General features: G+C 37.4%; 1 protein-coding gene across 1 annotated transcript in view; it reads right to left on the bottom strand.

Moving 5' to 3' along the window:
• Positions 1-10,469: 10,469 nt before the first annotated feature.
• The window catches only part of LOC112036598 (uncharacterized), a gene marked incomplete in the record, with an annotated part of 17,743 nt that continues 14,483 nt past the window's right edge, over positions 10,470-13,729 (bottom strand). The window contains 2 exon segments of the mRNA XM_065774553.1: positions 10,470-10,803; positions 10,870-11,043. Coding sequence (XP_065630625.1) covers positions 10,738-10,803; positions 10,870-11,043 — 240 coding nt within the window.

Below are 13,729 nucleotides of genomic sequence, written 5' to 3' on the forward strand. Positions count from 1 at the left end.
GGGAGCCCAGAGAAAGAAGTAGTAAACTCATGGGCAGTAGAAAAGTAAGAATGGGTCAAAACAGACCTGAAGTAATGAAGTAAGTGAGTAAGGGGTTGATGGAAAGCCCATGAACCCCAAAGGTAAAAGATATGGTAATTAGGTTATGAAAGCCCAAAAGAGTTAGCAAAAGCCTATGGGAATGCAGAATTGGAATGGGACGAGAATGCCCAAGGAAAGAAAATGGGCCAAGGATGCTCAAGGAGGAAGAAATGGGCCGAGGAAGCCGGTAACCAATGGAATGAGTTGAGGAAACCAAAGTAGCATGAATGCAGACCTAATGACAATGCTGGGTCACTATAATCAAGTGAAAGAAAAGCATGTAGCAGGCCCAAAAGAGGCACAGCAAGCACAGGTTAAATAACACCACAATAAGAATAACATAATGGCATGGCAGAAATGTTAGCAAGTTTACGAAATGAGCAAAGAATGGGGTAAAGAGAGAAAAGCCCACAATCAAGTAAGGCCCAGCCCTTGAAGGAAGCAAGTCATAAAGAATGGAAAATTAGAAAACAATTCACGCCACAAGAGGTCAAGGATGAGTGGTAGAATGCACAGATGAGCCTCCAGACCATGGCAAACGCATGAGCAGCAGACAAGCTTTAGACATATACAGAAATGGAGCATACGCAAGGTCCAGTCACTACCAACTTGTACCCAGCCAATACAGGAGTAGTGGGTCATAGGTCAAAGGTAAGTGAGGGTATGGTCTAGCGGTGGGGAGAAGGGGGAGCCTATTCTGGGGTTCCCGCTCAAACTCTTTTGGGGGAAATGTCTTGATAGGATGACATACCACTCAAAAGAGAGAAGGGTGAGTTGGAACCACTAGGTGCATGCCATGAGGGATAGTGAGAAAGGATGCCCATCTTGTTTTCGGATGAGAATGCCACAGTGAACAAGTAAACAAAATTGTTTTCTTTGTCTGGTAATGGAAAGTGGCATGACCAGCACAGGTAAGTGGTGGTGGCTGGGTAGCTGACAAACCAGTGGGTGGTTTGGAAGGACACCCACACCTAAACAAAAGTGGTTAAAGGGTGAAATGGTAAAAAACCAGTCATAGCAGGCAGTATATAAGGAGCCTTCGTCTTGCACAGTAGGATCATCAACAGAGCAACAATCATAACGAGAGATTCACAACATTACAACAACAATAGTCACCACTATAACACACGAGTAAGAACTAGAAAGAAAAGAGTGGAAAAGCAAAGTAACAAAAACGGAGAAAAAAAGAAAAAGAAAGTTAGGAAGAAAAATAGAGAGAGAATAGAATGGGAGGCATGCACCAATAGGCTAACCCCTTCTCTCTCGGTAAAAGGCTACCCTCTGTTAAGGATTAAGGATTTTTTTGGGCATAAGCCATTTCGTTCTTTCAAAGTGGGTAATTTCTACAGCAGGATCTTCCTATGAGGTTATTCACATTGAGGGGGTGTTTCCCTCCTTGGTCTTAGACTCGTAATGCAACTGAGCATGACATACTAACCATTCCTTCTTTGCTTTTATTAATTAAGTGCCAGTATTATTTCTCTTTTGTCTTTGCCATTTCATTTATAATGTATTTCTTAGTGTTCTGCCATCCTTTTTCTTTGTTTTGATTGAGAATCCTTTACTTATTATGTTTAATAGCAAGTATATTTCCTTTATTGTTGTCATATTGTATTTGTCTGTCATAACTCTTTTGTAACAGTCTCATTTGCCATGGGCATATGACCAAAGTTTCAACAAAAGGGCTTTAGTTTGCACACAAGCCGATTTGAGGTGAGTTGCAATTAGACCGGTTCTGGCTCTCCTACCTAGAAACCTTTGGGCTGTAGTGTGGCAAGAGGCAACCCAGCCCACAATCTCAAAAAGGCTCACCGCCCACACCCACACAAACACACACACACACACACATATACACACACCAAACATGCCTGAAGCCCTTTAATTATGCCTTTTTTTTTTAGAATCGTAATATGTTATTGTAATACTAAAACATGTTACCAACATGGGAAAAACATATACCTTATCATCTTCTTTTCACTATGTCAAAAAAAGGTCATTTATTTTTAATTTTTTTTTAATACTTTTCTTTCTACCAAAACAAAGATTTGATGGCTATGCAATTATTATTATTATTATTATTATTATTATTATTATTTGGTAATTACACTTGTGGGGGTCAAAAACTGCCCTTCAACTAAGAATATTGAAACTAACTCAGAGATGGTGTTTGAATGAGAGTCACAATTTATTTATCTAAAAAGGTAGGGATAAAACTCCACAGTGGGAATGATGCGAACCTCAAACGACACGCTTTGAGACCCAACAAACAGTATTGGAATAATTGCCCAAGAAAGCTAAAATTCAGATTTTGATAGAACCCTGACCCAACGTTTATAAGTGAAACGCGAACCAAAGGTATAAGTAACAGACCTTGACCCAATGATTATAATGGAATCATGAACCAAAGGTATAAAATTTGAACGCCACAAGGAAGAATCCCTGATAAGTTCACAGTTCTTGAAGAACCAAAAGAAGAGCAAAGCCTCACCTTTTCTAATTTTTATTCAATAATATGAAATTGAGATAGTGTCCTAATTTTTAGGATTTTGATAAAAGTTTGAACGCCTACAACTTAGGAACTCTTATAAAAATAGTAAATTACTATTTTAACTAGTTTGTGTTTTCAAATTTTAAAATTATCCAACTAAAAGACAGGGATATTTTAAAGAGTTTAAAAATTTGTGTGGGGATATTTTAGTACGCAAAATGATGAAACTCAAACATGAAATCATGTTATTAATAGTATAGAGTATAGATGATGTTCTAATGTGTATTTTGCCCCAAATCTCATAGTGGGCTTGCTCACAATGTAGCCCATCGAGTCTCCTACTATATGTCTTGGGGACTTCAGCCTTTTTTCTCCATCCTTCTTTGAACTTTTGTTGAGGATGCCAACGGGCTAATTCCCTAAGTCTTTATCCTTCAAAAACAAAAAATCATTATTTACCAAATAATAATAATACTAAACAAGGGAATCTCATGCACTGTACATAAAATAAAAGGAGCAGTACTTTTTATTATTTTATTCTCTTGAGAAGTGCTACGTGCACAGTATTTTTACAATACTTTCACAACAAAGTATAGATGGTTAGTTGTTATTAGTTTTAATTTGATCATATACTGAAATTACTTTTTTGCCCCACTAATAACAACCTATAACAACTTGCCACGTAGAATTTGTTGTGAAAATGTTGTGAACATGACATTTATCTATTATTTTATTTCTTTTTGAGTGATCGCTGACTTTGACCCAAAAGTGAGCAAAAAAATATTTGAACTGGTAGTCTTTTGTTAGTCCCAGAAATATGAACTCCTCTAAAAGTGGAAAATGTGAAAATTATATGTAGACTATTTCTCAACAAATAAGACTATAAGCAAGACAAAGATGACATGCATAAAGACTTGGAGTTTATTTCCATTTTGTCACCAAACTGTAAAATATAGATTAACCATTAATGTATTTTTTGTAATACTAATTCAATGTAATCACCATTACAATACACCACTTCACAAAAAGAATAAAAAACATATTGTTGATGCTTATTTTGGAAAACTCTGATAGCAGGAAGAAGCCCAACAATATGGACAGAAAAGAATTAGTAAATTAAGAGAAAAATCATTAAGCCCAAATGACAAGAATGATGGATCATAAGCCCATAAAATGATAAATAAGCCTCGAAGGAAGCAAGCGGGCCTAAGGGAGCCCAGAGAAAGAAGTAGTAAACTCATGGGCAGTAGAAAAGTAAGAATGGGTCAAAACAGACCTGAAGTAATAAAGTAAGTAAGGGGTTGATGGAAAAGATATGGTAATTAGGTTATGAAAGCCCAAAAGAGTTAGCAAAAGCCTATGGGAATGCAGAATTGGAATGGGATGAGAATGTCCAAGGAAAGAAAATGGGCCAAGGATGCTCAAGGAGGAAGAAATGGGCCGAGGAAGCCCGTAACCAATGGAATGAGTTGAGGAAACCGAAGTAGCATGAATGCAGACCTAATGACAATGCTGGGTCACTATAATCAAGTGAAAGAAAAGCATGTAGCAGGCCCAAAAGAGGCACAGCAAGCACAGGTTAAATAACACCACAATAAGAATAACATAATGGCATGGCAGAAATGTTAGCAAGTTTACGAAATGAGCAAAGAATGGGGTAAAGAGAGAAAAGCCCACAATCAAGTAAGGCCCAGCCCTTGAAGGAAGCAAGTCATAAAGAATGGAAGATTAGAAAACAATTCACGCCACAAGAGGTCAAGGATGAGTGGTAGAATGCACAGATGAGCCTCCAGACCATGGCAAACGCATGAGCAGCAGACGAGCAGCAGACAAGCTTTAGACATATATAGAAATGGAGCATACGCAAGGTCCAGTCACTACCAACTTTTACCCAGCCAATACAGGAGTAGTGGGTCATAGGTCAAAGGTAAGTGAGGGTATGGTCTAGTGGTGGAGAGAAGGGGGAGCCTATTTTGGGGTTCCCGCTCAAACTCTTTTGGGGGAAATGTCCTGATAGGATGACATACCACTCAAAAGAGGGAAGGGTGAGTTGGAACCACTAGGTACATGCCATGAGGCATAGTGAGAAAGGATGCCCATCTTGTTTTCGGATGAGAATGCCACAGTGAACAAGCAAACAAAATAGTTTTCTTTGTCTGGTAATGGAAAGTGGCATGGCCAGCACAGGTAAGTGGTGGTGGCTGGGTAGCTGACAAACCAGTGGGTGGTCTGGAAGGACACCCACACCTAAACAAAAGTGGTTAAAGGGTGAAATGGTAAAAAACCAGTCATAGCAGGCAGTATATAAGGAGCCTTCGTCTTGCACAGTAGGATCATCAACAGAGCAACAATCATAATGAGAGATTCACAACATTACAACAACAATAGTCACCACTATAACACACGAGTAAGAACTAGAAAGAAAAGAGTGGAAAAGCAAAGTAACAAAAACGGAGAAAAAAAGAAAAAGAAAGTTAGGAAGAAAAATATAGAGAAAATAGAATGGGAGACATGCACCAATAGGCTAACCCCTTCTCTCTCGCTAAAAGGCTACCCTCTGTTAAGGATTAAGGATTTTTTTGGGCATAAGCCATTTAGACTCGTTCTTTCAAAGTGGGTAATTTCTACAGCAGGATCTTCCTATGAGGTTATTCACATTGAGGGGGTGTTTCCCTCCTTGGTCTTAGTCCCGTAATGCAACTGAGCATGACATACTAACCATTCATTCTTTGCTTTTATTGATTAAGTGCCAGTATTGTTTCTCTTTTGTCTTTGCCATTTCATTTATAATGTATTTCTTAGTGTTATGCCATCCTTTTTCTTTATTTTGATTGAGAATCCTTTACTTATTATGTTTAATAGCAAGTATATCTCCTTTATTGTTGTCATATTGTATTTGTCTGCCATAACTCTTTTATAACAGTCTCATTTGCTATGGGCATATGACCAAAGTTTCAACAAAGGGGCTTTAGTTTGCGCACAAGTTGATTTGAGGTGAGTTGCAATTAGACCGGTTCTGACTCTCCTACCTAAAAACCTTTGGGTTGTAGTGTGGCAAGAGGCAACCCAGCCCACAATCTCAAAAAGGCTCACTGCCCACACCCACACAAACACACACACACACACACACACACACACACACACACACATATACACACACCAAACATGCCTGAAGCCCTTTAATTATGCCTTTTTTTTTTTAGAATTGTAATATGTTATTGTAATACTAAAACATGTTACCAACATGGGAAAAACATATACCTTATCATCTCCTTTTCACTATGTCAAAAAGGTCATTTATTTTTAATTTTTTTTATACTTTTCTTTCTACCAAAACAAAGATTTGATGATTATGCAATTATTATTATTATTATTATTATTATTTGGTAATTACACTTGTGGGGGTCAAAAACTGCCCTTCAACTAAGAATATTGAAACTAACTCAGAGATGGTGTTTGAATGAGAGTCACAATTTATTTATCTAAAAAGGTAGGGATAAAACTCCACAGTGGGAAGCTAAAACAATTGATTTAACGAACACGGCTTGCAACTAGCACATTACAATAGGAAAAACTCTCTTTCCCGTGGTTTTGCACTATAACAGATTAGAAGTTCCCTCTCTATTTCTTTCTCTTTGCTTTTTTCCGATCCTTTCTCTATTTGCTAGTTCCTTCCCTTATATAGGCACATTTTCTGCCCTTACCCTTCCAGCTGTCTTGTCTTCAGCCAAATTCTTAGGAATATTTTTCATCTTCTTTATTGGTTTCTTCCCCTTTCTTATACTGGAACATGACTTTTGGGGTTTTCTCACTGTTCAGGTTGTCTCATATGCATTCGATACGGTAGAGTTTAGGTGGAGGTCCCCTCATTAATGCGGAGGTAAAGATCTCTGCCATTCTTATGTGTCTGGAAGATTTCCTGTGGTTCAAAGTGCTAGTTGTAGGTGCTTCGTGGATTATTTGTGTACATTCCCTCGAATAAGACTTTGCCCCATGTATTTTATTGCCAACTTCGTGGGAACGATCCATGAGGATTTCCTTCACCTCCTAAATGCTCGGGCCGGCATTATTCCACTTCACAGGGTCCTTTAAGTTATTAGGCCTTACCTTAAGCATATGGGTCTGGCCCATTCCATTCCATGGGGTCCAACAAGTATTTGGACCTCAAGTTTGGGTGAAGACTTTTCCACTCACCACAACACTCTTCTCCCTTGATATTTGAAGAAACTAACATTGTCTCTTCTTCTGTTTATATTAGCAATCAAATATTCTAGATTTTTATGAGAATATCTTTACAAAAGTTTATCCACAATTAGTAAAAACATAATTGATAAATTTATAATAAAAATGCAAAGTTTATCAAATACCAAAAGACTTGTAATGACAAATCTTTTCACAATTAGTTGAAAAAAGAAAAAAGAAAAAAGAAAAAAACAAAAAAGTCATACTTAATAATTTAAAATACACTTTAATTAAAAAATTTAAACAATAAATGTTAATTCTAAAATGAAGGGTAATTTTGGAAACTTGCCCTTGAACAAAGAGACCCCCCCCCCCCCCCCCCCCCACCTAAAAAAAATCCTCCCTAAATTTAATGCGATCACACACCTCCATAATCTTGTCTCCTCAACTTCATAACGCCACAACCACTAACCCAAAAGAGCTTTATTAAAGGTAGTAATTTTCCTAATCCCCAACCCACCATTAAAAAAAGGATAACACACCTTATCCCACCCTATCAAATGAAGTTTACGCTCATCTGCCAAACCACCCCAAAGAAAATACCTTTGTAACTTCTCAATCCTATTAGCCACCTTAGTAGGGATAGTGAACAGAGATAAGAAATAAGTAGGAATACTTGAAAGCATACTCTTAAGCAAAGTCAAGTGACCCCCCTTAGAAAGATACATTTTTTTCCACCTAGCCAAGCGTTTTTCCAACTTCTCCAAAATCGGATTCCATATAGAGGACAACTTGTAGGAGGCTCCCAAAGGCATAACGAGATATGTCATAGGCAACACCCTAATCTTGCAACCCAAAACTTCTACTAACTCGTCCAAATTATTCACCTTACCAACCGAAATCATCTCACTTTTCCTAACATTAATCTTTAGCCCTATAACTGCTGTGAAACAAGTTAGTAACATCCTAATATGAAGAAATTATTCAACACTAGGGTAACAAAACAAAATTGTATAATCTGTAAAAAGCACATGAGATACGCATAACTCATCACCTCCCACACCATGCACCTTAAAACCCCTAATAATACTAGCCTCCTCCATTTGCCTAAGCATCCTAAAAAGGATCCCCTTACCTTAAATCTCTCAAATTAGGAAAGAAACTAGCAGGAGAGCCATTATCTAAAATTGAAAACTAGACAATAAAGATATAAGTATGGATCCATAGTCGCCATTTAACTCCAAAACCGTTCCTTTCCAACAAGTAAAGCAAGAATTCCCAATTTACATGCCACTTTTTAAGGTTTGTTGGGAAATCATCAAACATGATGTGTGCAAGGCTGACTTTTTCTATATCCAATTTATAGATTGCCCCTGGTATCTTACTCTTACTGCTTATATGACTATCAACACACTTATTTGCAACCAAAACTAAATCCAAAATCTGACAACCCCCCCACAAATGCATTTTGAGATTAAAAAATGAGACCATTTAGCACCCCTCTCAATTTGTATGCCAACACCTTAGCCAACACCTTATAGACACTACTTCGTAGACTTATCAGTCTAAAATCTCTTATGTTGGAGGCTTTATGTTTCTTAGGAATAAAAGCAATAAACAAAGCATTCAAGGACTTCTCAAATTTACCATAATCATAAAATTCATCAAAGAATGCTAAAATATCACTCTCCACAACCCTCCAATAATGACGGAAAAAGGTCATCGTAAATCCATTAGGTCCTGGGGCTTTGTTCCCCTCCATATCATGCACAACCTGTAAAATTTCTTCCTTCTCGAATCTCCATTCAAGCAGACCACTCTCCACTTCCCCAGTAGTATCAAAATTCAAATCATCCACCACTGGTTGCCATGTTTCAGTCTCCTTATATAACTTTTGATTAAAGCCCACTACTTGAGCAACCACCTCAGCCTCATCTTCATATACGACACCATCCACCTCTAAATTACCCAAATAATTATTTCTTCTATAAGAATTAGTCATCCGATGAAAAAACTTTGAGTTATTATCTCCCTCCTTGAGCCATAAAACTCTAGACTTTTGTCTCAACGATATTTCCTCCAACGAAGCCAACTGCTTCACCTTTAAAATCACTCTATCCCTCTCCCTCTTCTCCTCAATTGTGATCCCTGTACTCCCTTCCTTCCTATCTACCTTTACTAACTCCTCCAACAACCTCTTCTTCTTCACTTCTACATTTCCAAACTCCTTTAAATTCCATAAGCGAATATCCTCCTTCAAGGCCTTCAATTTCTTAGCTAACACAAAACTGGGAGTGCCATGGAAAGAATAATGATTCCACCAAAATTGCACCCTTTCCACAAACCCCTCTGTTTTTAACCACATATTCTCAAATCTGAAGAGACTTTTCCCTCTTGCCATTCCTCCTACCTCTAACAAAATAGGTCTATAATCAGAAATTGGAGATAGTAACACCCATTGAATAACATCAAGGAATTGCTCTTCCCAATCCGGTTCCTTTCCTTCTCGTCACGTACTGCTTTCACTGGATTTTATACAACTAATGAAGGATCTTCAATAATACTTTTTCCCTTGTCAATGGCAAGAGGCCTAAAATCCGAAGCCACAACAATCTTTTGCTTCTTTCCTCTAATCACTGCTGCAGAAGAATGAGAAACATTCACATTATATTGTGGCTGCTTGTGCATCCCATCTGAGATTTTCGTTGGTTTTTTGGGTGTTATTAAACTCTATAACTCAAAGCCAAACCCCCTCCACCCACGCATCACCTTACCTTCTGGTATGATCACCAAACTCCTATGACCCCCAGCCTTAAGTTCAGTCACGACAATATAATTTCCAAAAGCATTAGAACACTTTTGGAATGTATACGCAATATCGCCCTCTCTGAACGTAAAGAAATGTCTAGAATTATGATCTAACACCGTTTGCTCCAATTTTGACAGCAACCAATGACAAGCTATTTTTCCCATACAAACTTATCTCGAATAATACCTACCCCTCTCGAAAATACGTAACTCAAAAAAGGTTCCCCCTTCCTCCACCACCACTTGAAAAAACTTAGCTTCAATTGAAAAATTGTGAAAACTCCCCATCTAAACGCAACACCAGAACAAGAAGAAAATCTATGGCTGATCCGAGGTAGTCGAGCCGCATTTATGGCTAATTCTAGGTAGCCAAGCCTAGGCAGAGATTTTATTCTTAGGCGAAACTCTACTCATCTGAAGATTTCAGTCTTCCAAACATAAACAAATACTCTCACAAAGACAAACTCTCTCTCTCTCTCTCTCTCTCTTATACAAACTCAATCCCAAAGTCCCTGAAGTAATTGCTAGTATGTGAAATGAAAGAAACATACAATCTTACTGCTTCATTAGACTTTCTCACTCTAAATCACCTTGTAAGAATGCTTAATCTATATTCTCACAATGAGTTCATTACGATACATATTGATAAATTACCAATTGTCTTAAAAACTAAACTGTAAAAAAAATAGTGAATTTAATCACTTAATTATTATTCTAATACTCCCAAACGCATGCAATTTTTAACTTTTTAAATATGAGGTAAAGTAGAGACATGGTTCAAACTTAGGACGACGTGCTATGATATCATGATAATTTATTGATTGTCCTAAAAGCCTAATATATTAAGAAACAGTAAATTTAATCACTTAAACATTATTCATACATATACAAAAGTAAGAGAAATTATAAATTCAGAGAAAATGGAAGATACAGTTCCAATCCATTTATTCGTGTCACAATAGTTCTCTTGATGATTAGTTTCAAAACATTAATATACATTCGGCTACCCAGCCTTATCCAGAAGACATTATTTCGTTCCACACATGCTAGTTTCAAAACATTAATTTACATTCGGCTACCCAACCATATTGAGAAGACATTTATTCGTTCCACAGACTACAAGGCATTTCAAATGGATAAACCGATAAGATAATTGGAAGGACTTACTGAATGATACCTTATGGTATCAGCACAACGGATCCAGTTGTCTTCCTACTTTCAAGGTCTGCATGTGCCTGAGCCGCCTGAGACAAAGGGTAGGTATGATTTACTCGAACTCGCAAGATACCAGATTCGACATTAGCAAATACCTCGCCAGCAGTTGCCAGTAGCTCATCCCGAGTTGCAGTGTATTGCATGAGGGAAGGTCTGGTCAAGAACAGGGATTTTGCAGCAAGAGCTGACAATGGAAGTGGATCTGGTGTACCTGATGACTGACCAAAATTCACCATATACCCACGAGGCTTTAAGCATGCCAATGATCCCTGGATATATTACCTTCTGAATAAGAAACTTCTTACCAACACATAACAAACAAATCAGAACAGTTAACCAAAGCTATGACGTACCAGCTTCAGTAGATTCAAGTTAAGGTTTGTATATATATAAAGGACAAAATTAGAAGTCATGATCAGCAGAAAAAAAAAAAAAATGGGATTACTATTAAGACCAGGAATTCATCAATGCCAGTGCCACCAGTACCACCACCTATTAGCGGTACTTATAAAACCAAAAATTTCCCATTTCCATTCCCATCAAAACCCAAACTCACTACCATTTACACCTGCACGTGCCAGAAGAGTATCGCAAACAGTGCGAGCACTTGCAGAAGCAGCACCCAAAAAAATGGTCAAAGCTATTAGAGTTCACGAACTTGGGGGTCCGGAAGTCCTTAAATGGGAAGATGTGGAATTAGGAGAACCAAAGGAAGGCGAGATTCGGGTCAAAAATAAGGCCGTTGGCCTTAATTTTATCGATGTTTATTTCCGCAAAGGAGTTTATAAGACCTCCACATTGCCCTATACCCCTGGTTTGCTTTCATTTCTTTTCTTTCTCATTGCTTTATTATTATTATTATTATTACTTTTTTAATCTAAGAGTATTATTATAATATTAGCTTATAATGCTTTAGGATTTTAGATCATGTTAATGATTAATATTAATGACTCATGTTTGATTGTTATGACACATGTTTCTAATGGATACATCCATAGTTTGAATCTCCACTCCCTCATTGTAACTATTGATTGATGACCGATGATAAAGCTACATCTGCAAGATCACTGCCAAGGGGTTTTTGTTGCAAATACAGAATAGATCACCAGAAGGTAGAGATGGGAGTTTGGAATGTTATGCTAACCCCAATGTGTGAAGATCTAAGCAATCTTGAAATGATACGCTCAATTACGAAGTTACAGTGGAGGACATGGTGGAGGAAAAATATGTTACAATCTGGGCAATTGTTGGAGGACCAGAAGGTGCCGTGGCTTTCACCAGATTGGGGAGCATTGATAGTGTGTGAAAATAATAGTGGGGGGGAGCTCCAGTCCTGTACTATATGAGTCATTGGCCAGAATTGATTGATCAACAAGTGAGCAAGAAATTTTTTATTTGAATCAAATAATGGGAGGTATGAAGGCTACTCAATGGGTGATGAGAATTTTGAAGTATTAAGGGATTTACCAAATTCCTAGGAGTTTCTATAGAGTCTTTGGAGAAAAGTTTATGGCTTTATTTGGTACAATTGAGGAGAGATAGAGGAAGTCAGCAAGTGAGGGGAGTGTGCAGCGGGTAACTAACCCAACTCCTAAAGGAGCTAGGAATCTTTAAAATTTGGTATATACAGTTAATTATGATGTGGGAGTACTAGTAAAGGAAGGGTTGTTGATGTATTCCTAATGAAGCTACACCTGTTTTCTTGGAATATAATGTGTAAATGATCCTAACAAATGAGCGGTTGTAAAAACCAAGTTGAACGGATGGAAGTCTGATGTGGTTTTTTGGTTAGGAAACAAAATTGTCAAAATGTGTGCAAGTGTTGTTAGAAGTCTTTGTGCTAGCCATTTGAAGATTGGATGGTACTTGAAGCGAAAAATACAGGTACGGTGCTCTTAATATGGGGCAAACAGGTGGTTGAGTAAACTGATCCAAGTGTGGGTGTGCGGGGAGGTTTTCAATGTCATGTTTATTGAGTAATGTGAAGGATAAATTCAATTGGGTCTTTATTGGAGTATATGACCCTAATGATGATAGGGTAAGTAGTTGATAGGAGTTGAGAGATTCACAACAGAGTTGGGAGGTGGCTTGGTGTGTGGTGAGGGAGTTCAATATAGTTAGATTTCCGAGTGAAAGGCTAGGATACAATAGATTCACTATTGCTATGACAGAATTCTTAGAATTCATTAATAGACTCTGACGTAGGAGAAATTTGTCGACGTGTAGTTGTGGTGGGTTAAGTTTTAGAAGGATTTGTGGATTTTGGGGTTTAGAATCTTTTCCGAAGAAGGGTGAGGGATCAAGAGAGAAAAATTGGATTTATGGTTGAAAAGAGGAGGAAAAAGAAAAAGAAAAAAGGAAATTGAATTATTTAAATTTGTGGACAGTACTGCAAACAGTGCCCATGAACAGTAACCAAGAGAAAGAAAAAAATAAAAAAAGAAGATAAAGGGAGGAAGAAAAATCCTAAGGCCAACTTGCCTAATACTTCTAGTCAACTCTCCATCTCCTTTGAACACATTGAACACAAATATAAAGACTCTTTCTTGTACTAGAAGTATTAGGACTACTAGTTTGATTGGTAAACTAATACCTTATAAAATACTAACTTGGACTAAAGAAAAGTATATCTAAGATACTTAGGATCTCATAGAAAATTCTAGACTTAGCTAAATTACCAAAGTACCCTTAATTTACAGAAATTGTAGAGTGACTAAATATAAAATTGACCATAACTACAACAAAACAAAGCCTTAGTCCCAAAATTTGGGTCGGCTATGGATCATTGACTTATTAGAATGGGTCGACCATGTAAACTCTTTTCCTTCATTCTATTCTATTTGAAGTCATGCCCTCTGTTACTTCCCTAATTGACATGTCATTTTTTATTACTTCTACTAATATTATTTTTGGCCTTCCTCTACCTTTTTTTTTTTTTTTTTTTTTTTTTTTTTT

Source organism: Quercus suber, unplaced genomic scaffold (genome assembly GCF_002906115.3).
Source record: "Quercus suber isolate HL8 unplaced genomic scaffold, Cork oak 2.0 scaffold_94, whole genome shotgun sequence".
Taxonomy (NCBI): domain Eukaryota; kingdom Viridiplantae; phylum Streptophyta; class Magnoliopsida; order Fagales; family Fagaceae; genus Quercus; species Quercus suber.